This window comes from Leptopilina boulardi, unplaced genomic scaffold, assembly GCF_019393585.1.
Source record: "Leptopilina boulardi isolate dan_hultmark-lab unplaced genomic scaffold, ZJU_Lbou_2.1 LbouV2_13, whole genome shotgun sequence".
Taxonomy (NCBI): domain Eukaryota; kingdom Metazoa; phylum Arthropoda; class Insecta; order Hymenoptera; family Figitidae; genus Leptopilina; species Leptopilina boulardi.
Window position 1 is genome coordinate 1,483,369 of NW_026137674.1, and position 24,468 is coordinate 1,507,836.

The 24,468-nt window shown below is 29.0% G+C and overlaps 2 protein-coding genes across 8 annotated transcripts in view; one reads left to right on the forward strand and one right to left on the reverse strand.

Annotated features, from left to right (window-relative positions):
• Nucleotides 1-23,528, reverse strand: part of LOC127291230 (putative sodium-dependent multivitamin transporter) — a 425,330-nt gene extending 401,802 nt beyond the window's left edge. For 5 of the 7 annotated variants that reach the window (XM_051320226.1, XM_051320223.1, XM_051320221.1 and 2 more), the window contains exons 1-2: nucleotides 23,383-23,528; nucleotides 14,105-14,233 (exon numbers count right to left, since the gene is read on the reverse strand). In XM_051320226.1, the coding sequence (XP_051176183.1) occupies nucleotides 14,105-14,224 (120 nt within the window). In that variant the 5' untranslated portion in view covers nucleotides 14,225-14,233; nucleotides 23,383-23,528. Of the gene's footprint in view, nucleotides 1-14,104; nucleotides 14,234-23,382 lie in introns of those variants that run through there. The other 2 variants (XM_051320222.1, XM_051320213.1) reach the window with 2 other exon arrangements.
• LOC127291244 (piggyBac transposable element-derived protein 4-like) lies at nucleotides 18,591-19,097 on the forward strand. Its single transcript, XM_051320240.1, has one exon. It carries the CDS (start codon nucleotides 18,591-18,593, stop codon nucleotides 19,095-19,097), a length of 507 nt encoding a protein of 168 aa, XP_051176197.1.
• Nucleotides 23,529-24,468: the final 940 nt, after the last annotated feature.

Genomic DNA, 24,468 nt, shown 5'->3' on the forward strand with positions numbered 1-24,468 from the left:
CTGTAATGACCATTTTTTTATTTATATTTAATTAATAAAAATAAAATAATAATAATAATAACTATTAAAAAATAATAAAAATAAATGTTTTTAAAATTATTATTAAAATTTTTAATATTGGCTAATTATTGGTTGCCAATAATTTGCCAATGATGGTTGCTAATCATTGGCATCGGAGTGTTCCGCCCATTACTTTACCAATAATGGTCCATTATTGGGTGCCAATGGTTTTTTCATTGGCTCCCATCATTGAGCCAATTAATACGTCAATGGTTACACGTGGCAGTTTCCCATTGGGAAGCTTCTAGCGGGTAATCTAGCCCGGAAAGGAGGGTTGTGACCCTGAGAGCTTTTGCTTAGAATCACTTGAACATCACTGTCACGGAGTTTCAACCAATTTGACCGAAAGGGATTTTTAATGTATTTTGTGCGGGGTCTTTTTGCATTAAGGCACTCTGTCAGACCGAATATTCAATTTAACCCCAAATTATCACCGGTTACTAATGCTAACTGGAAATATAACACATGTTTTTCACCTTCAGGAAGATTTAATTTTATACCTTCATTTTATAAAAAAAACAAGTTCCTCAATTAATGGTAGACTTTTTTTTAAATTGATGGATTTACTTCAACCTTTTTATCTAGGGGTACTTTTGGTCGCTTGTTATGAATCTGAAGTTAGATTTTCAAAATTCAAAATAGCGGAAGAAAATTTTAAAAATTAATGGATTTTCATAAATCTTGGTATCTAGGGGTTTTTTGGGTCGCTCATTACGAAATTGAAGTTAAATTTTTAAAACTCGAAATGAAAATTCTCATACCGAGCAGAACGGGTCGAGGCAGCCAATGGGGTGAGACAGCCAATTGCTTCTTATTTCTGCATCGCTTTTTTCAAATCGCGCGCCGTTGATAATGTAGAGTGCTTATGGTAGTTTACTCGCAGAACAAAATGTGCCGGCTTGGCTGCCTCACCCCGTTCTACACTACATAAGTAAGGTATTCACGTCTTTTTATAGTAACCCACTCTTTTGTCCTCAAAGGATCTGTATAATGGTTTTCGTTTCACATTGGTCCCTCCAGGTGCAATATCCCTTTTCAGCATCCAACAGTAGTCAGCCATCATATTTACATCCTATCTTCCTTGATAACGACGCTTAAATTCTTTAAGATCTTGATGGAATCGTTCTCCTTGCTCTTCACTGTTATCTCCCAAATTTTCAAGAAAGTGATTCCGATGCGAGTCTAAGTAATGCAACTTAATGCTCATTAAGCATCCTAACTTACCAAAGTTTTTAATCAGATCACTAACTGTTTGCTCACTGTTGTTATTACACAGAAAATTTTCGACAACTGCTTTGAAACTAAGCCATACGTCTTTCTCCTTTCTACTCATCTTGGTAATAAATTGCTCATCTTTTTACAATTTGCGAATATGCGGTACATCGGAACCCCTTCTTTTAGTTTTGCATCAGAGATTTCTGGAAACTTTTGTTCCAGGTATTTGAAACAGTTTCCTCTTTGAAGGGTCAATCAGGGGATTTTCTATTATATTTTGTTATACGTCAATTGGCGAGAAAAAAAATTATATTTTAAAAGGAAAACTCATTACAAATAATTTTCTCTACTCGCCAACCGATACGATAGAAGACGACCTTCGTTACTTTGACATAAAATAGTTGCGTCTTCGTCGCTCTTATGGGCCCTATAGGCTGCCGGCAAGATTGAGCTTTCCCCGACTGGCACCTAGCACTACAGACAGACGAAGTCCCGTTAGCCCAGCGCGTACAAACTATTCGTGTCTCTCTCACACCAACGACTTCTTCGCTATTTTTCACAAATTACGTAAGTTTCTTCCTTTAAAAGGTAATGTTTGCGGGTTTATTTTTTTAAAGTTGTCATTTACGTTCCTAGGATTAATTTTATGCAGCAGAAAAAAATTTAGATAAGCTTTAAACGCAGGAAACTGACTGTTCCCATTTACCCCAAAATTTACAAAATTTCATAAAATTTGAGGTAAATGGGGACAGCATAGTTTCTAAGAAAATTTTAAGAATAAAGTTTCCTTAAGTATATTACTGTATTAAGAGATGAAAAAACTTGAAAAAAAATTTGTAGTAGATATTGTGACGTTGTAAAATTTACAATTTTACAAATCACAAAGATTTATTTATTTTTCAAAATATTAAATAACTTTGTTTATTATTCCTTTAAAAAGATATTTTAATATAAAAATTTACTGGACGAAATCACATTATGGATTCGAGAAATGGAAAAATCTTATTTAATAATAATTTAATATTAAGAATTAATGTCTGTAATCCCTTTTTATTTATGTATTTTCGAGCCAACATTCAACTGAAACAAGAAATTAAGAAAAATATCAAGATTTAAGAAAACTTTGAGAAAAATTGATTGTATTGAATATTTTGTATTGGTCAACCTAACCTCAATTTTGATGTCTTCAATAATTGGATGTTTTGAAGTTTATTATCGATTATTTGGATATATTTTTATTATCGATTATTTAAATATATTTTTATTATTAAAAATTTGGATTCTTGAATATTCACTTCCGATGTACCCATTAATTGGATAATTGAGAGATGCCAAGTATTTTTCACGTTTTATGCAAATATCACCCTAAGAATATTATTGACTTTTTTTCCTGGCGGAACACTCGAAGTTATCATGATTTTTGGAAGGCTTCTTTATATTTTTAAATTGTTATTTGAAACTTCTATTGCTGCGGGTAGCCAAAGCCCATATAAAATGTTTCATATTTTGGATTTATGTCAATTTGAAGTTTGAAGATTTTTACTTAACTGTGGCATTATCTTTGGAAATTTCAATATTAATTCCGAATTCATGAATATTTATATTGGAGAAGAACTATAAAGATTTACCATCTTGCTTCGGATTAACGTATTAAAATCGTTAATCAAGAAGAAGTATAATTATTATTCAAGAAAACAATTTTTGTCAACAACTTTTATTATTGAATTTGAATTTCGCACTTGATCAATTTGGACCAATCAGCGTCAAGATATAGATGAAAATCTTTTTACCGACCGTCGAACTTTCTTTTTTTGTCCCGATCTTTTTATTTTTTTTAGATATTCATTTTTTTTTGGTTGGCAACGAAAATCTCCTAGGTGAAAACAAACAACGTCTTTTTTATCATTCTTTAATGTGATTTCGTATAAACCTGACGCTTTTTCTCAATTGTATTATCGATTTTGATTTTTTTTTGGAAATCTCAAATAAAATACGTTTTGGCCATTAATTATTACAATTAAAAAAATAAAGGAAATATCAAAAATAAAAATATAAAGATTCAAAAATAATAAAGAGGAATTATTTGGAAATAATTAAAGGAGATATTCGTCGTCAGCCATTTTGAACATCAATTTTTGGAATTCTTTGGTAAAGTTTTGATTACTACATTTATGAATGATATCTCAAAATTATTTATTTGTTTGAATTTTTCAATAATGAATTTAATTTTCCTTGGATCTAAATTTAATTTTCTTTAAATCTGAATTTAATTTAGAATTTCAATTTTATTTAATTTAAGATGATTTCTTTTAAATTTAATTGATTATTTTATTGATTTTGGAATTATTTAAGAATGAATTTAATTCTCTAAATTTAATTTATAAATTTTGTTTAAAAATTGATTGAAATGTCATTCATTTAATAATTATTGTATCCATTTCAATTTTCCATTTTTCCATTCCTCGAATTAAAGAATCCTTATTCTTTTAAAAAGAAAGAATAAGTAATTATTTCCTTCTTTTGAATTATATCGAGTCTTGACTCAAATTTTATCATGTTCAAAAGATTAAAATAAAGAAATTTATTAACCTTGTTTTTTAGAAAATCTCATGTTTTATTTAATTTAAAAATAAAATCTTTTCGAATATGGCTTTTCCGAACCGCCCTCTCTACTGTTAACCAAGAATTATGACTGCGGCAGGCCGAGTAAAAGGAAGACTATTTTAATTTAATTTAAATTTTGAATCATTTCTTTGCTTTGAGTTTCGCTTGATTATTGAATTTGACAGTCTTTGAGTAAAAGCCTGGTGGCCGTGTGTACTCTTCAGACTAATTTAACAATCAAGGATAATTTTGATTTAATTGCCGAATTTGACAGTCTCAAAAATAATTTGCCTGGTGGCCTTGTGTATTTTTCCAGACTAATTCGATGATTAAAGAAAAATTTATTTAATCTATTTAATCAATTTAATTCTTTTGTCCCTTTATTATTTGTTTATTTTTATTTTGTCCCAAGAAAGGACTGGCGCCCAACAAACAATCTATTCGAGTCTTCCCTTTTGTAACTTTGATTTAATTAATTGATTTTTCTTAACATTCAGCATCATTAATAAAATCATTTTTTGGTTACAATATATAATACTTGAACCAATTGAAATTTTTTTTTATTTCTTTTTATTTCAGTATTTTGTCTCGCATTTGAAAAAAAAGACTTAAAAATCATACCAAATTTTTTTCTTATTCCTTATGACTCCTATAACAGAAATTCACTTGAATTTTTGATTTTTGTTAATTCGGTTAATAATGGCAAGCTGTCCCCATTTACCCCAAAAATTTGAAAACTCCGGGTAAATGGGGACAGCTTGTCATTATTAACCAAACTGACAAAAATGAAAAATTCAAGTGAATTTCTGTTATAGGAGTCATAAGGAATAAGAAAAAAATTTGGTATGATTTTTAAGTCTGTTTTCTTTGAAATGCGAGACAAAATACTGAAACAGTTTGACTTTGATTTTCATGTTTAAATGCATTGAGCGATAACTTTTTTTATCTTGCCGCCAATTGTCAAGATAAAAGCTTGTCAATACTCAAAACCTCTTGCAGGTGATCTAAGGTTTAAATATTGACGTTGAACTTAACTTTAAAACTGAAAATTAAGCTCCAAAACCTCTTGTCTCTATTTACCCCCTGTCCCCATCTACCCCAACTGACCCTTTTTTCCTTTAAAAAATAATCTTTTTTCAGACATATTTTTGAAAAAATTATTAATTATTTACCAACATTATTTTTGACAAAAAATGAATTTCTCACCAATATATTTGTTTAAATAATAAATTTTTTACTAATATTTCCGTTTAAACCTGTTACCTTTTTTTGATAAAAAAATTAATTTCATTCGCCAATATTTTTGATAAAAAAATTTATTGTTTTAACAATATTTTTGATAAAGTAATTCATTTTTTAACAATATTTTTTTATAAAAATAACTAATTCTTTCAACCTTTAAAATAATTTCATTCCTTTAAAACCTAATTTTTTTTCAGACATTTTTGATAAAACCATTATCTTTTTCATGAATATTTCCTTTAAAAATTAATCTTTCTTTAGCCATATTTAATGTGAAAAAAAATGAACCAGGTTGGTGGCGCCACTGTCTATGTCGTTTACTATTGACTCATTTTGATTTGCAACAAAAATGAGACTAGGTTTTTTTGTGTGCTAAAAAGCACACTACACTACTTCATATAGGGCTCGTTGGATGCGGAATTACGTTAACTTTCAATTACTAACTTCATAATTAAGGTAACTTTATTCGTTTGTAAAATATTTGATTTGTTATAAACATTAATTAATTAATTAATTAATATCTCAAAAACTTTAAAAGATCCCACTCTGAAAATTACATGTTTTGTAGGAAATTAGTCAAGCTTTCCATTGAGATAGTTAAAAATAATTTTAAAAAATCCGATTTTGAGATAAACGTAAATTAAAATTTTGACCTTGAATTTCAAGGTCAAATGTTATTTTAAAAAAAAATTTATTAACAGCGTGTAGCTCGTCAAAAAAGCTTTAAAAATCATTATATATATGTTATCTGTTATGCATTCTACTTATAAATATTGTACATTGAAAAAAAAATTTTTTTTCAAAAGTCAAAAATTAAAAACGTTGTAATTCAAAAACTATTTTATTAAATTCAATAATAATTGATTTTTAGACTTTCGCCAACAATAACAACATTTTAGAGAAGTAGGGGTACCTCCGATTTTAATAAAGCTTGGTATACTAACCTATTTTGGTGCGCTGATTACGAAAATGATAGTGAAAATTGGCGCAAATTTGATTATCATGATAAAAAACACCATAAGATCATGGTTTTTGCGATTATCCCGTAAAAAACGCAAAATTTCGAAAAAAAGTTTTAGACAAAAGTTGTAGATCTCAAAAAAACACATTTTATGTTTTATGCAGTTTTTACCAAAAGTCATTATTTTTCGAGAAAAATCCAAAAAACCAAAAACACTTTATATCCATTTGTTTAAAAAATAAAATTTGCTTATAACTTTTAACCATGTTCTCCCTCATTTAGAAACGCGAAAAAAATCATGAATATTGTTTAAGTCGGAATAAATTGATGGTTACATTTTTGAGATGGCATTATTTTTTGTTTTTAATAAAAAATGAAATATTTTACGAACAAATAAAATTAGAGTAATTTTAAAAACACCATTAGAATGCTTATCAAAATCCGCATCCAACGAGCCCTATATGAACTATTTTGGATAAACGGGTGTTAAATTAATAATTAATAATACAAATTATTTAAATAATTAATAACATTTTAAGAAATGATGATAAATCGTCAATTTTTTTTTATTTGGAAGACTAATTCTGTGTCAAAAAAAGAATATTAAGTATTACCAAGAATCAAAAATTAATTATAAAATGTTATTTAGAAAAAGACTGAAAAATACCATGCCGAGTAGGTAGGCACAAATTTTATTTTTTAAACAAATTGTTTAAAGATTAATATTTTTTAAAAAACTAATTTTTTTCTAAAATTTTAAGATCTTCTGCGTAAAAAATTGTTTTTAAATTTTTCTGTATTTTTAGTAAGAAAAAAGTTATAAGTAAAGCAAAAAAATATTGCTCAAATTTTTTATTGTAAATATCTCGAAAAATATTAAAAATTTCAAATTCAAAATTTGTACAATTATTTAGCACCACTATCACTACAATTTACTGAATTTTGAGAAAAGTCTGAGACATAACCCCGTATTCTCATATGAAATGCCTCATATGTATATGAGGCAAAATTCGTGAAATGTCCGTTCATAATTACGGTAACTTTATTCGTTTGTAGAATATTCCATTTGTTATAAACATTAATTAATTAATATCTTAAAAACTTTAAAAGATCCCACTCTGAAAATTACATGTTTTGTAGGAAATTAGTCAAGCTTTCCATTGAGATAGTTAAAAATAATTTTAAAAAATCCGATTTTGAGATAAACGTAAATTAAAATTTTGACCTTGAATTTCAAGGTCAAATGTTATTTTAAAAAAAAATTTATTAACAGCGTGTAGCTCGTCAAAAAAGCTTTAAAAATCATTATATATATGTTAACTGTTATGCATTCTACTTATAAATATTGTACATTGAAAAAAATTTTTTTTTTCAAAAGTCAAGAATTAAAAACGTTGTAATTCAAAAACTATTTTATTAAATTCAATAATAATTTATTTTTAGACTTTCACCAACAATAACAACATTTTAGAAAAGTATGGATTAAATTCGAGAACTTTTAATTTTTTGTTCGGACATTTCAGGAATTTTGCCTCATATATATACCCAAGTAGCACGGAATATTGGTTGAATGTCACTGTGATATCAAGTGGGAATATTCCTATGACATTCAGCGGTTATCATAATGTCCGCTTCATGGGGACATTTTACGGTGATATTCCTGTGACATTCGCGTGATATTCGTATGATACTGAGGGAATATACCCGTGAAATTCTTGTAATATTGAAGGGGATGTCCCTGTGATATTGAGCGGAATATTCCTGTGATGTTGAGGGAATATTCCTGTGATATGAGGTAATTTAAAAAATTAAAAAAAAAATTTCTATTTCTTTTCCATTTATTTATTTTTTTTATTTAAATATTCAAAACAATCAAAACAAACAACATTTTAAATTTTTATAAATAACAGAAATATTCTCTCAATATCACAGGGATATTCCGTCAATATCAGAGGAATATTCCCTCAATATCACAGGAATATTCCGCTTAAAATCACAGGGATATCCCCTTAATATTACATAAATTTCACGGGAATATCCCCTCGGTATCATACAAACATCACGCGAATGTCACAGGAATATCACCGAGGAATGTCCCCATGAAGCGGCCATTATGATATCGCCTGAATGTCACAAGAATATTCTTGCTTGATATCACCTTGACATTCAAGCAAAATTCCGTACTACTTGGATATATATATATATTACTGTAAGAGGAAAAAAATATGAAGAATAGAGAAGCGTGAGTGCATGTGAGACACTTATAGAATATTGCATAAGAGCGTCCTTGTCACACTCGTGGATTGACTCATAGTTTAATATTCTTATTATATATTACAATTTTACAAACATAACCTACAATTATTGCATTATTGAGTTCACCATATTTCTCAAACAAAATTTTGTTTTAGAACGAATATCTATTAAATTCAATTAATCTGAATAAATATTTTGGCTATAACAGAAAAGCCATTTTTAATTTTTTAAAATTTACATTGAACTCGAGATCGACGTTAAAAACCCCGATTAATGAGTTTTAAAAGAATTCGATGAATTTGAAAAAAAATTCCGCCATATTGGGAAAACCATTTAAAACTTTTAAAATGTGACTTTATATTGGAAATCAACTATCTTAAGAACAACCGAGTAACTAATTTCAAGTGAATTCGATTATTTTTTACGAATTACGTCCGCAATATTGGACTAGAAAACATATAGTACACGTGTGACATTTATATAATAGAGGGGGATATTGCTATGCTTACCATGAAATCAGTAGATATACTAATTAGGTAGAAAATTCTATCTACCACTGCCTGAGTAATAATAATGTTATTTCATTACCCTTAATAGAGAGAGAGAGAGAAAGAGATATATAATAAAAAAAAATTTTAGAATTTATGGTCCATATAGCGCTGGCGCTTAACGGAATCCCACTGCAGGACATTTAAAAGGGACCTTACGTCCGAAAAAATGGATTTTTTATTGATAGGTGATTCTGATACAGGTTAATATGAAACTTCTCTTATCCTTATCATTGATTTAAAGAAAAAGATACATTACTTATTGAATGGAAGTAAAATAAAAGTGAATTACTTATTCTAAAAAATTGTAAGTTCTTGAAAATTACTAAATTCTATGGAATAATTTTAAAGTATCTTTTGATTTGAGAATTATTTCTTTATCAATGGTAAATTATTATTATAATTATTTCTCTTCTATGAAGTAATTTCTATTTTCTTAAGGTTACTACGAATTTAAAGATATCATTCTCTTCACAATACTCTAATTTCACGCACTACAGTTAGTTTTTTTTCTGCATCATGTAATCCTAATTTATGGTCATATTGCGCATAATGTAGAACCAATATGACAGCTTTCATTTAGTAAAGACATTAAACGATTATACCACGTTCTTTCTTGGTTTAATGGAAAAAACTGTTTTCGGCTATTTTCTTCTAATTTTTCCATTTTGTTCAGAACATGTTTGGTTTGTAAATAACAGCATTTTGTATAATATTTTTTGTTTTTCATAAGTGTCGCTGAATAATCTATCAGTTTATTTTTTTAAAATATGTTTCATTTTTCTTGTAGAAGGGTAAAACAATTATAAAAACAGACAAGTAGAGAAGATTGGTCATTAGAAAGCATGAAATACAAACATTTTTGCAAGAACATGAGTTGTAGCTGGGGTTCTCTGGGGTTATTGTGTGAACAACATTTTGTGTCTACCGACATGCATATATACAGATTGACAGAAATACAGACAGACACTTTCACCGGACCATGATTTTTCGATTCAGGGCACCTCAAAACGTGAAGATTTCATGGAAATAGAAAAAGTCAATTTTCGAGCATAATAGACGGGAAATAGTGTTTGTTTGTTGATTGCTTTCTTTTAGTAATTTTAAGTAAATAATCTATTTGAAAAAAATTAACAAATAAATATACTTATGATATGAATTCTCCAATTCAATTGATTGATTTAAAATATTTAGAGTAGAAAAATGTTTTAAATTAATTAAATTTTTTGTAAAATTAAGAAAATTTTAATTCATTTTGGGTGTAACATATGCTTTATATATACGAATCGGTTCGTTTCAATGCAAGGAATTCAATTATCATATGTATTAACTTAAATTTAAAAAAACAACATTTTTTAGCTAAAATATGAATTTTTGATTTCTTAAATTTCATTAATTTTTTACATTTCAACCAAATTTATACTTTATTATACTTTATTATACCAATCGATTCATCTTGACGTAAGGAAGATGATTATATTATATATTGCCTGTAATTTTTTTATTAAAAAAAATATTTTGGAAAAAAGACGATATAATTTTTTGGGGGGGTATTTTTAAAAATCGTCTCGTCATTTTTGAGAGATTAATCTGATAAATAAGCCTACCAAATTTTATCCAAATCCAGTAAAACCTGTTGATGATATCGTGTTCACAAAAATGATCCACACACACATACACACATCTGGACAATTGATCAATATCTCATATAACATGTTTTTATATAGAGAAAAATTTGTTTTCAACATTTTTAAAAATTTTATAAACGAAAGGATTACAAAGCTTCTTCCACGAGGAAGCAAAACATTTGAATCCAGATAGATTTTTAAACTAATTAATATTTTATTTACCTGAAAGTGAGTGTGTTAATAACTTTTTTAACGTTGTAAAACTAAAGATTAAATAATGAACAAATTTAACAATTTAAATGTTTGTAAAATAAGTTTTTATTATATTCAGCCTTACAATTCTTTCCACTTTAATTTCATCTTCTTTCACCACTTCGTTATCTAATTCTTCGTTTCGAAGATTTATTTTAAATCGATCATCTACATTGTATCGTTTGCGAATATTTTGTAGAGCACAACACATGTATACCATTCTTGCTGTTTAATATAAAATATTCGCAAACGATAAGCGATTTCTAATAAATCTTCGAAACGAATAATTAGATAACGAAGTGGCAAATGAAGATGAAATTGAAGAGAGAATGATTTCGACAAAGTAGAAGATTTTCTGTAATTACCAAGAAATTACCATTTCTTAAAAATAATATTTTCCAGTATGTATAGAATCATTAAAAAATAAGTATATTTATTTGTTAATTTTTTTCAAATAGATCATTTACTTAAAATTACTAAAAGAAAGCAAACAACAAACAAACATTATTTCCCGTCTATTAATGTTTTCATGTTATTTTATGTCCACTGTAATCCACATGAAAAATACTTACATTCAAGAAATTTTAATAATCATTGATTGCTTTCTAGCTTATAACACAGTTTTTCTAACATATCAAATTGATAAAAAAAATATATCATAATTGTTGCGATGCAACGTTTTCATACGTTTTTTTATCTAAATTTGATGTGCTTAGAACAATTGTGAAATTGTATAAAGAAACCCAAAAAGTAGCATTTTTGCATTAAAAAAACTTACATTAAAAGAAAATTAGTGATTCGGTATCTAAGACGTTTACTCTCTAGGCGTCGATGAGACATTCCGAACCTTAAACAATCGTATGTTTTTTTGATACCTCAAGAACATCTCAGGGATATCCTAATTTTTGTTTCACGTAATATCCACGTAATATAGTAGTTTCATAAATTTTCAAGTCAAAGTTAATGTCAAAGTCAATATCAAATCGAAAGTCAAAGTCAAATTACAAAATCGCACTCCTGTATTTCGGCTCTAACTTTGTGTATGCAAACTTGAAAGTTGATTCGCTTCGATTTACAAAAGGTATTGTGTCAACAACATTTTGTGTTTACGGACCTACATACATACTGTAACGCGTCATTTTGTCGCGTACAAATGATCTAAAAATAATAAATTTAAATAAATTTTTGTAAATAAACGACACCAGGGTCGAAAACCAGCCATAATGGCTGTAAAATGTTAAAACGGGTTTCGTAACGAATTTTCTTTCGTAGAGGTTATGAAGAATCCTGACTTAATTCCGAAGGGTGTTCATTTTCCTCCTTTTCAAAATGGCGTTGAACAGACGCCCTGTTCTGCTCGGAAGTGTCTTGATTTTTCTCCATATTCACAGTCATAAATTAAGGCGACTTTCTGGCTTAGAATTCCAAAAAAATCGATTTTTGAAAATGTTCCTAAGTTACCGTTCTACAGGCGACAAAATTAAAAGGAGAAAGAGATAAAAAGTAGAAGTGGAAAAAAGATTTTAGGGTGTGTATGCAATAACTTCTCTCATAAGGATGCCGTGTATCGGCCGAAAGCATATAATGAACAAATTAAACTAAACAAATGTTTTCTTACTACCTATAAGATAATGTAGTAAATAAAGTAATGTGTCAAATTGATATAAATGTTTTTAAACTAAATCCGTTGTGTGTAAAGTTAGAAGAGAGGGGTGATAAAAGTTTGAGTTTGTTTCATTTCCGCTACTGCCTTGATCTGGTCCAAAAGTAGATATTGTCGAGAGCTACCCAGAAACGTGAACAAGTGCTAGCAAACGTCGACGTAAACAAAGGCCCTTTGTTTTGGACACTTGTTCCTTAATATACTATTAATTTGACAATATAAGTTTTAAATAATTGCGATTTTATTAAAGAACCATGTAAATTCTTTCCCTCTTTTATACAAAAATTCGTCAACAAAGGGTTGGCGAGAAAATGTGATAAACAGGGCATGTTCTGCGTTTTCTTTCAAAAGAATACCTTTTTTAAGTGGCTTTTTTCTTGAAGAATGATCTAAACATTTGTGCTACCAGTATGAAGCATTTATCAGGTTAATTTAACTATAATGATAAAACTTTTAAATATTAACAGCGTCGTTGCGCTATTATTGGATCGAGATTTGTTTCATCATTAGCAAAAAGAATTTGCCGTAAAAGATTCAAAACTTTTGTTATTAATACGCCAGTAATAAGAAGAGATTTTGCCCAAGTTTGGCAAATTAAACTTTTTACCAATATTGGCCCAGTTGCTTGCAAATACGGGCCTAGTAACATTTACCGTACTTCAGCAGATATTACTCCTCCAATGTTTGGACGTACTGACAGTCCTAGTATGTTTATTCCACTTTACACTTTTGAATATTAAATTAACAAGAGTAACCCCATCAAAAATATCCCCGTAGAAATCCTCGAGAATTTCCTCGTGTCAAATTTGAACGGAATTCCTTGAGGATTTCCACCAGGATTTTGTACTCTAATTTTTTTGTCTGTATTTTAAAAATCCGCAAGGAATCCACGAGGATTTTGTACTTTAATTTTCGTCTGTTATTAAAAATCTTCACAGATTTCACGTCGATTTTGTACTATAATTTTTTTGTCTGCAATTCAAAAATCCGCAAGGAATCCACGAGGATTTGTACAAAGAGAAAAAATTTGAATTTCAAAGTTCGAAAACCTCGAGGAAATTTGTAATTAAATGCCGACAAAAAATATTTACTGAAAAGTCCTCGTGGATATTTTCAACGATCAGGAAATAAAAATATTTAACTTTAAGTTAAAATCATTATGGATTTTTTTGACGACAGTGAAACACAGATATGACATTTTTAAGATAAAAATCCTCGTGAATTTATAGGTGCAGGGAAATTAATTCAAAGTTCAAAATCCTCGAGGAATTCCTTGCGGATTTTTGAAATTCAGACAAAAGAAATTAAAGTACAAAATCCTCGTGGAATATGTGAAGATTTTTAATAACAGACGAAAAAAATAAAGTACAAAATCCTCGTGGATTCCGTGGGAATTATTAAAAAAGAAACGAAAAAATTAAACTACAAAATCCTTGTAAATTCCGTAAAAATTATTAAAAAAGAAACGAAAAAATTAAAGTATAAAATCCTCGTGTATTCCTTACGGATTTTTGAAATACGGACAAAAAAATTAGAGTACAAAATCCGCGTGGAAATCCTCGAGGAATTCCGTCCAAATTTGACACGAGGAAATCCTCGAGGATTTACACGGGGATATTTTTGACATAACATTTAACGTAGCCGTTCAAAATAATGTAAATTTTATTTTAGTCACCTGCGTTGTCTTTTGTCGACCTCCTGTGAGTCTGAAATAAATCCCAATTGCAGAACTTATTCCGAGCATCAGAACAATAACTAAGTAGTCGGCCCATCCTAAAGTTGTCGTAACTGTCATAACTTTTAACTATAAAAATTGAAAGACAATTAATTCGTTAATCTATTTAATTCAATTTAAAGGTTGTCATAATTCCAAGTAAAACTATTTAAAAATCCGTATTATTTTTTAATAGGGACACCAATGACATCGTACACTACTATCCGCGAGAAAATTCAAGGCCCCTAAAAAATGATAAGACTTTCACTTTGAATAATCCTTAAAAAAAAATTGATAGGAAAAAACGGAAACAGCATTTGGAAAGCTTAGAATCTCACAAGCTTGTATACTTCAGGCCGTTTCTCCAAAAAAAATTTTCTTTCTGACAGACGCAAAAATAGATCAAAATGCACCCTATTTTTTGTTACTTTAGAAATTACCTGACTTTGCATGACACTTTTATATGAAAATCTTCATTGAAAAAATTTGAAAAAAGTATCATTTATTCATTAAATCCTTCGGAATAAAGACATTTTTGAATTTTTAAAAAATATTAATTATTATTGTTTTTATTGTAAAAAAAAGAAGACAGTGTTATCTCTCGATCTACTGGGCCGATTTTAATGAATCAAATTTCTGTGCATAAATATTAAACCCAACAATTAATTCAATTTGTTGGAAAAAGTGTAATTATCATTTTTTTCGCGATTTTGGTCATTTCTGTAGACAGTTTTTTTTCTAGGAACAGGTGAAAAAGGGTAGCGGTAGGTAAAATTTTCTTGAATAGAACTATTAAGCCTGCCATAAAAAAGATCCCGGCCAACTCCTTTGCCTAGACTCAGAATTTTTTTCACGAAACATTATCAGTGCTGTATATATGTTGTAACTAAGGGCCCAAAAATAATAATTCGTATGTTACTTATAAATGACATTTCTTTTTTAATAATAATTATTATAATAAATACAAACAATAATTATTGTTAATAAATTTTGAAAAAAATTCTGAGTCCAGGCAAAGGAGTTGGCCGGGATCTTTTTTATGGCAGGCTTAATAGTTCTATTCAAGAAATTTTTACCTACCGCTACCCTTTTTCACCTGTTCCTAGAAAAAAAACTGTCTACAGAAATGACCAAAATCGCGAAAAGAATGATAATTACACTTTTTCCAACAAATTGAATTAATTGGTGGGTTTAATATTTATGCACAGAAATTTGATTCATTAAAATCGGCCCAGTAGATCGAGAGATAACACTGTCTTCTTTTTTTTACAATAAAAACAATAATAATTAATATTTTTTAAAAATTCAAAAATGTCTTTATTCCGAAGGATTTAATGAATAAATGATACTTTTTTCAAATTTTTTCAATGAAGATTTTCATATAAAAGTGTCATGCAAAGTCAGGTAATTTCTAAAGTAACAAAAAATAGGGTGCATTTTGATCTATTTTTGCGTCTGTCAGAAAGAAAATTTTTTTTGGAGAAACGGCCTGAAGTATACAAGCTTGTGAGATTCTAAGCTTTCCAAATGCTGTTTCCGTTTTTTCCTATCAATTTTTTTTTAAGGATTATTCAAAGTGAAAGTCTATCCTTTTTCAGGGGCCTTGAATTTTCTCGCGGATAGTAGACAATAACTATCGGCTTTCTGCAACGTTTCATGTAATTTCTAGAAACGTTAGATTGTACTTATTTTTTTGGATAATATTCCAAAATTTCGAATTGAAAAGTTGAAGGTCACTTTTTTATAATTTAAAATGGTGGACGATTTTTGGAAATACTTCTAAATAAAGTTCATATTTTACTGAAATCTGTAGATTAAATCAATTTTTGGTATTTTTGAAAAATTAGTTTCTTTATATTTTTTGAAATAACTTTTTCTTATATAGAAATTTTAATTAATTATTGTCAAAAATTGTATTCCTGGTATTAACCCCTTGACTGTCGCTGACGCAATATGCGCGGATTTAAAACTGGCCAAAAGTGCTTTTGACGCAATATGCGCAACTTAAAAAAGTTATTAAAAGCTCCTTCAAAATCGCTGAAACTGGTTACTCGGGGGTTTTTGGGGTCGCTGAACACGAATACGGTGTTAGTTTTTTAAAATTCAAAATGGCGGATCCAATATGGCGGACGATTTTTCAAAAAATTGATCCAATTTGCCTGAAAATCGTTTCTCGAGGTTTTCGGGGTCGCTGATTACGAATCCGAGGTCCGTTTTTTAAAATTCAAAATGGCTGATCCAATATGGCGGACAATTTTTCAAAACTGATCGGATTCGCTTGAAAATGGTTACTCGGGGGTTTTTGGGGTCGCTGATTACGAATTTGACATCAGTTTTTCAAAATTCAAAATGGCGGATCCAATATGGCGGACAAATTTTTCAAAACTGATCGGATTCGCTTGAAAATGGTTACTCGGGGGTTTTCGGGGTCGCTGATTACGAATTTGACATCGGTTTTTCAAAATTCAAAATGGCGGATCCAATATGTCGGACAATTTTTCAAAACTGTTCAGATTCGCTTGAAAATTGTTACTCGGGGGTTTTCGGGGTCGCTGATTACGAATTTGACATCAGTTTTTCAAATTCAAAATGTCGAATTAAATGTGGTAGAATAATGGATCAAAATTGTACGAATTCGCTTGGAACATCAGTTTTTAGCCTTCCTGATAAAAAATCTCAATTCAGATGATAAAAATTGAAAACTGTGCACCTTGATGCAAGAAGTAGATATAGATACAAGATAGAGTGGGGGCTTGGCCCAAAGCAGAGTCTCCAAGAGGTCGGCGTGCGCACTCGATGTACCTGGTAAACTATACCTATAGCTATGTTCGTCGGTTGCGCATGGCATGCGCACGCAGTCCTATGCTTTTATTTCTAGAGGCCAAGTCCCCACTATTTCTCGAGACTATACTTGGTTCTTGCAGCCAGTTGCTCCATTTTAGATTGAGGTTGAAAAAACTATACAATAAATTCAATTTTCGATTATATGGAGAAAGGTAGGTAATATATGCGCTTATAATTAAAAATAGAGTGTATGTTTGAAGTATGTATGTATGAAGTGTATGTCTGTTTGTGTGTATGTTTGAAGCAATACTTGATTGAGTTGTTCACACTTTATTACATACTGTATTACAAATATTATTCCTAACTCGAAGTATCATTTTAAATAAAATATTTGTAATGAGTGCGAATTGAAAAAAAAGAAAAATTGAGCAGGTACAAATGAGCAGTTCTGAGTCAGATTCAGATTCAAGGAGTAGCTCTACAGAGCCTATGTCAAGCGACAAAGATGACAATAATTCAATTGATGAGTGGTTAGCTGAAGAAAATAAATCTGAAAATGACGCAGAACAAGTTCTTGAAAATACCGAGGAAAATACTCTGCCGCTGGATGCTAATGACGTTTCGGAGGACGAGTCTCATGTATCATTATCTGTGCGATTGGCTAATTTTCAAAAAGATATGAAATGGACTGAAAATGGTACTTTTACTCCGACAATTCATCCGTTTACAGATACACGGAGAGAAAAATCATACTATATTCACATGAGCCGCTGTTGCTTTTTTCACATAACACTATTTCATGTAAAAATCGTTTATCACGCAAGATATTTTTTCATGAAATCTTGTGTTTATTGCATGAATAAACGTTGTGTGAAATTAGAAAGACATGTATACTAATTCTGATTGATCTGTAAACTATAAACGCTTAAGAAACATGATAAAATTGCCTTCCTTCTCTTTATATAAAATTTGCTTGAAATCCATGCGCTTTTCGGATGGATTTCTTACAACGGAGATAGAAATGCTAGTGCGCATGCGTGACTCCCGTTCACGTGTCTAGTCATATATATATATAGTCACGCATGCGCACTATCATTTCTATCTCCGTTGCAAGAAATCCATCCGAAAAGCGCATAGATTTCAAGCAAATTTCGCATTGAGTGGAGGGGAGTATTTACTACATGGACTTGAAGCAAATATATTACATGTTCCAAACTTTTTTTGCATAGAAATCTACGACCCAATAAACACATGAATTTTGTGTAAAAAAAGCACGTCACAGGTGATGTGAATAATGAGTGACACAACCCATGTGAATATAGTATGATTTTTCTCTCCGTGTACAAACGTAGGAATTCAGACAGAAAGCGGTATCACTGTAAGCAGTACGCCGTTAGAAATCTTCAAAAAATTCCTTACCGAGGATATCGCCGAAAGTATTTCTTTGGAAACAAATATTTATGCAAATAAAAAGGTAGATGATTTGCGCCAGTCTGGTAAATTGAAACCAAAATAAAGAATTCTAAAGTATACTGAAACGTCTTGCGATGACATTTATGCATTCCATGCACTTATAATTTTGATGGGTATTGTGAAAAAACCGTCATTGGACATGTACTGGACTAAAGATGAAATGTTAGAAACACCTTATTTTAAAAGAATAATGCCGTACAATCGATTTCGACAACTTCTTTCATTGCTGTATTTTGTCGAAGATGATGAGAATAGTACAGATAAACTTCACAAAATTCGACCTGTATTAGAAGCTCTAACGGAAAATTTTCAAAAAGCTTACAGACCAGGTGAAAATATTTGCATCGATGAATCGTTGGTACCATGGAAAGGTCGACTACATTTCAAACAATTCAACCCCCTGAAACGCAGTCGCTTTGGCATAAAACTTTTCGTGTTTTGCGAATCAAAAACTGGGTATGTTTATGACATTGAAACGTATGTAGGTAATGAAAATGACACTAATTATGTCAACAAGGGAATTGGCAAATCAGGTTCGGTGGTGAAAAGGCTTCTTGGAGATCTTTCAGGACAAGGTCGATCTTTACATATCGATAACTGGTACACTTCGCCACTGCTCTGTAAACAATTGGTAGACGAGAAAACCAATGTTTGTGGAACAGTGAGAATAAATCGTAAGTACATGCCAAAGGTATAAGTACGAAAGGCATGAAAGTTGGCGACATGAAAGTATTGCATACGCCTAAGATGTGTTTCTTGGCATGGAAAGATAAAAAAATAGTTACCATGTTATCAACTATGCATGTGCCTACTATGATCGGCACCAATAAAACAAACAAACTTACGCGCCAAGAAGTTATGAAACCCAATGTCGTTATTTCTTATAACGATAATATGGGAGGTGTTGACTTGAAAGATCAGTCATTGAGTGCGTACAAAATACTTCGAAAAACAATAAAGTGGTACCATAAGCTGTACTTTCATGCAATCGATATTGCAATTCACAACGCATTGGCAATTTACAACCAGCTTCACCCTGAAAAGAAAATGCGGCACTTAGATTTTCGACGAGCGCTAATCAATGAACTCCTTGCAAAACACTGTGAAACAAGTAAAAAAGAAAAACAAACTCCTAGCCACGAAAATATTCTTCCAGATTTTTCAAAAATGCACTTTCCAACAGAACTGCTGGACTCACAATCAGAAAAAGTTACACGAAAACGATGTATTGTTTGCTCAACACTTGGTGTAAGAAAAGATGTAAAACTTATGTGTAAAGAATGTATCATGTTCAATTAAAGAAGTAGGTTAAACCTACCCAGTTCTCAAATCTTCTTTCTGTTTTATTTTACAAATACAAAAAAAATTTTTATATAAAAAAACAACAAAATTAAAAAAATTAAAATACAAAAAAAATATAAAAAAATACAAAAAAAATGGAATGTAAACTTCTATGACAGCCTCCTCGTGGCACATTCTGGGGTCGTGAATTTAAAAAATTTAATGAATTGTACAATCCAAATTCACCAGCTAATGTCAGGGTATATAACTAAATTTGACTTTATCAAAAATTATTGTATAACTACAATAATCCGTCTACAAATAATTATATTTGATCCGCCATTTTGAAAAACGAACCCCGGATTCGCAATCAGCGACCCCGAAAACCCCCGAGTAACCATTTTCAAGCGAATCCGATCAGTTTTGAAAAATTCGTCCGCCATTTTGGATCCGCCATTTTGAATTTTGAAAAACTGATGTCAAATTCGTAATCAGCGACCCCAAAAACCCCCGAGTAACCATTTTCAAGCGAATCCGATCAGTTTTGAAAAATTGTCCGCCATATTGGATCAGCCATTTTGAATTTTAAAAAATGGACCTCGGATTCGTAATCAGCGACCCCGAAAACCTCGAGAAACGATTTTCAGACAAATTGGATCAATTTTTGAAAAAGTCGTCCGCCATATTGGACCCGCCATTTTGAATTTTGAAAAACGGACCTCGGATTCGTAATCAGCGACCCCAAAAACCTTAGTATACCAAGTTTCATTAAAATCCAAAAAAATTTTTTTCCAACACACTTTTGGCCAAAACAGTGGAAATCTCTTCGACAGCCAAGGGGTTAAAAAAAATATATGTATAAAGTTTACATTTTCCCAATATGTATAAAATTGATTGGTATTTTTATTGTTAAGAAAAAATTTAAATTTTGAATTTTTTTAAAAGTAATAATATATGTGTTGTTTATTATGATGAAGAAGCTAAATGATCATCAAATGAACAACTTGTTAATATCTTAAAAACTATCTAAATTGTGCAAAAAATAAGCTTGAAGAATGGGTTAATTTTTAAATAAAATATAGAAAAAAATCTTGAATTTTCATTGTTTTCTTTAAATTAACATAATTCCTAAAAGAATTAAGAGATTTTAACATTTTTGGGCTTATTTTAAAGGTAATGATTTGACATGCAATCGAAATATTTTTTTGTTGTAACTGTGAATTAGGCTGAAAAAGGTAACGTTGAAAGTTTAACGAAACCAAAATTCATAATTCTGTATGCTATTCAATAAAAATAATAAAAATTATACATGAAACGCATAAAGAGTAATTATTAAAAGCAAATCTACGTAATTTTAAAAATAATAAGGAAAATAATGCATTTTAATAAGATAACAAGCGATACATTTCTCGCTCGCTATGTTGCAGTTGTACTTTTTGAAAAAAAAAATTTTTGTAAACATTTAACAAAAAGTTTTATATGCCGTTTAAAAAGTACTTCCAGGACTACAACATTGCCTAAGAAAGTACTAATTTTTGTTAAAAATAAAATATTTACGGTTGATTTTCCGAATATGGTATTTCTGTGTACATCTCCCCCACTTTAATCATATGTATATTTATTTTATGTTTTAAATTATTATTTCATTACTATTTTATAGAAAAAATCTCGATTTTGATAATTTTTATTGACGGATAAAATGACAATTGTTATCTAATCATAATTCATTAAAATGTGAATTAAAATTATGGTTTCTAACAAACAAACACAATGCACTTTGAAAAAATTCATAAAATAATGAAAAAATTATTCTAATTTTTTTGTATTTCTTAAATTAAGTAAACAATTCAGATCAAAAAAATCCCATAAAGGTAAATTGTAGTGATACTGGTGTTAAATAATTGTACAAATTTTGAATTTGAAATTTTTAATATTATTGGAGATATAAATTAAAAAATAAAATATGATAAAAAATAAAATATTTTACGAACAAATAAAATTAGAATAATTTTAAGAACAACATTCCAATGCTTACCGAAATCCGCGTCCAACCGAGAATCGAAAATTAATTATAAAATGTTATTTAGAGAAAGACTGACAATGAGAAATACCATACAGAGTAGGTAGGCAACTTCCGCCAATTTGTGCTGTGGGGTGCAGGAACAGCTATTTTAAATAATCATCTGTTAATAATTTGGATTGTTAAAAACTCAACTTGCATTAATCTTATTTGTCACAAAATTAAATGATATTCCAAATAAAAAAGTATTGTTGGTTTATCTACATTCCTTCAAATGTTATTAATTATTATAAAAAAATTTATTAATGATTATTAATTTAACACACTTTTATCCGCAATAGTTCATATAAGGCTTGTTGAATGCGGATTTCAATATGCATTAGAATGTTGTTTTTATAATTACTCTAATTTTATTTGTTCGTAAAATATTTCTTTCTTTATTAACTTTTATTAGTTAAGTAATTAATAATATGTGACCTGGACAGTGAAAAAAGGGCTTACGTGCGAAAAAATTAATTTTTTATTGATTGGTGATTCTAATAGAAAAAAGTTTTCTCTATCAGAATCACCAATCAATAAAAAATTGATTTTTTCTTACATAAGCCGTCTTTTCACTGTCCATGTCACATATTTCGAGAACAAAAAATAATGCTATCTAAAAATGTAATCATTGATTTATTATGATTTTAACAATATTCATGATTTTTTCGCGCTTCAAAAAGAGGGAGAAAAAGTTTAAACGTTATAAACAAATTTTATTTTTTAAACAAATTGATTAAAAATTAATATTTTTTGTTTCTTCTCCTCTCGAGGAAACTTTGTATTTGTAACGAATTTCGATTTTTTAAAAATGAATACCCGGATCAAATAACTCGACCGACGCTCGGACGAACGCTCTATTACCAGTCAAGTAGCAGTGACAGCCTGTGGGCGGCTCACTACTACCCGACTACCATTAGAGCGTGCGTCCGAGCGTCGGTCGAGTTATTTGATCCGGATATTCAAATGGGTTATATGGGCTTATTTTTATCTAGAGTGCATACATTTGAAGTTTTAAGCAAATGTTCAGATGTGTGTGTGTGTGTGTGTATGTCATAAAATCTTGTATGCAAATTATCCCGAACACGCTTTAATAAATACGTTTTTTAACCAAAAAAATTTTTACACTATAAATTTAATTTTTTGTCCAAAATCTGATTTCTCGCATTCAAACGAATTGATTAATCTATAAAAAGTCTATATTTTACTTAAAATCTGTAAATTAAATCACTTTTTAATTTTTGAAAAAAATCGTTTTTCGTATTTTTTGAAATAACTTTTTTCTTCATGAAAATTTATAATAAATTTTGGTAGAGTTGTATTCCTGGCTTCAAAACAAATAGATTGATGTACCTATATAAAGTTTACATTTTACCAATATTTATTTTGATGTTTAAAAATATTTTAAAGTTCATGTATATAAATTATTTCGAAAATTATTCGGCTTAAAAAATATATAAACATCGGGTTTCAATAACGAATATGACGTAAACAAATGTATATAATTTAAAAATTATCTGATTATTAATTGTTTCAAAAACTATAGTTCATAATAAAAATTAAAACTTTTGTGAAATAATTAATAAATTTTGTAGTTTTACAATTAAATAGGACTAGAGAAATTTGTAGATAAAAATTGTACCTATTTAATAAAGTATAATATGTGAGTTGCTGGAGAAAATTAACCTTCCTCTAGTACATTTGCACGGAAACTAAAGTCGTTGGTAAAATACCGAGTGCAATCTAAGAACTATAGAACACGTGTATGAGAATCAACCAATGCCAGTGAAGTAGACGAATAAAACATTCTCTTAAAACTTCTGAAAATTAAAATAGATTTTGAGGATATAATTTGTTATGAGTAAATTTCCACTTTTGAATTTTGACTTAACTTAATGATGAAATAATGAAAAATTTTAAATTTTTTTTCATTTTATAAACCATTGGATTAAAATATATTTTTCTTTCAATAGAAAATTTCTTACGTTACTGAATTTTAGCGTTTGCGCACATCTTAGAAAATAAATGTAGATTTCCAGCATACAAACCTTGAATGTTTTTTAGTTTTTTTCACACATTTTATTTTTAAGTCTTTAGGTTTACATACATAATCATAATTATACTTTTATTTGAAAAAAATAAAAAACTTTTATTTATTTTAGATAATGACAATATAAACTGTAAAATGACACTTAACACTAATATCAACAATAGTTTTAACTCATTTTAAATTGATGAGCCATTAAAACTCTCTTTTACTTATTTAATGATAAAATTTTCTTTAACGAAACAAACTTATCATATTATTAGAAAATAGTAGATTATTAAAATTCAATTAAATATTTGTATATATCTGTATTACCTTTAACTTTCACTCCCCTTTTACATATTTTCATAATTTCAAAAAAAATTTACTTGACTTTTGTTGGAAATATTATTTTTTAATAAAAGCAATCGCTTTCAAAAGAATTAATATAAATTTTTATGTAGATAGAGAATCAAGAATCTACTTATGTACAATATCTACTTGTTCGATGAAACTCTATAATAAATGAAAATTATTATTATTATTATTATTATTATTATTATTATTATTATTACTACTACTACATATGTATCGAAAGTTAATTAAACATAGAACTAATATTATTAATATTCTATCTCACTTTTAATCTTTATTTCGACTTTAATCTTATATTTATTATTTTGTGTTAAGCAAGATAGTTGT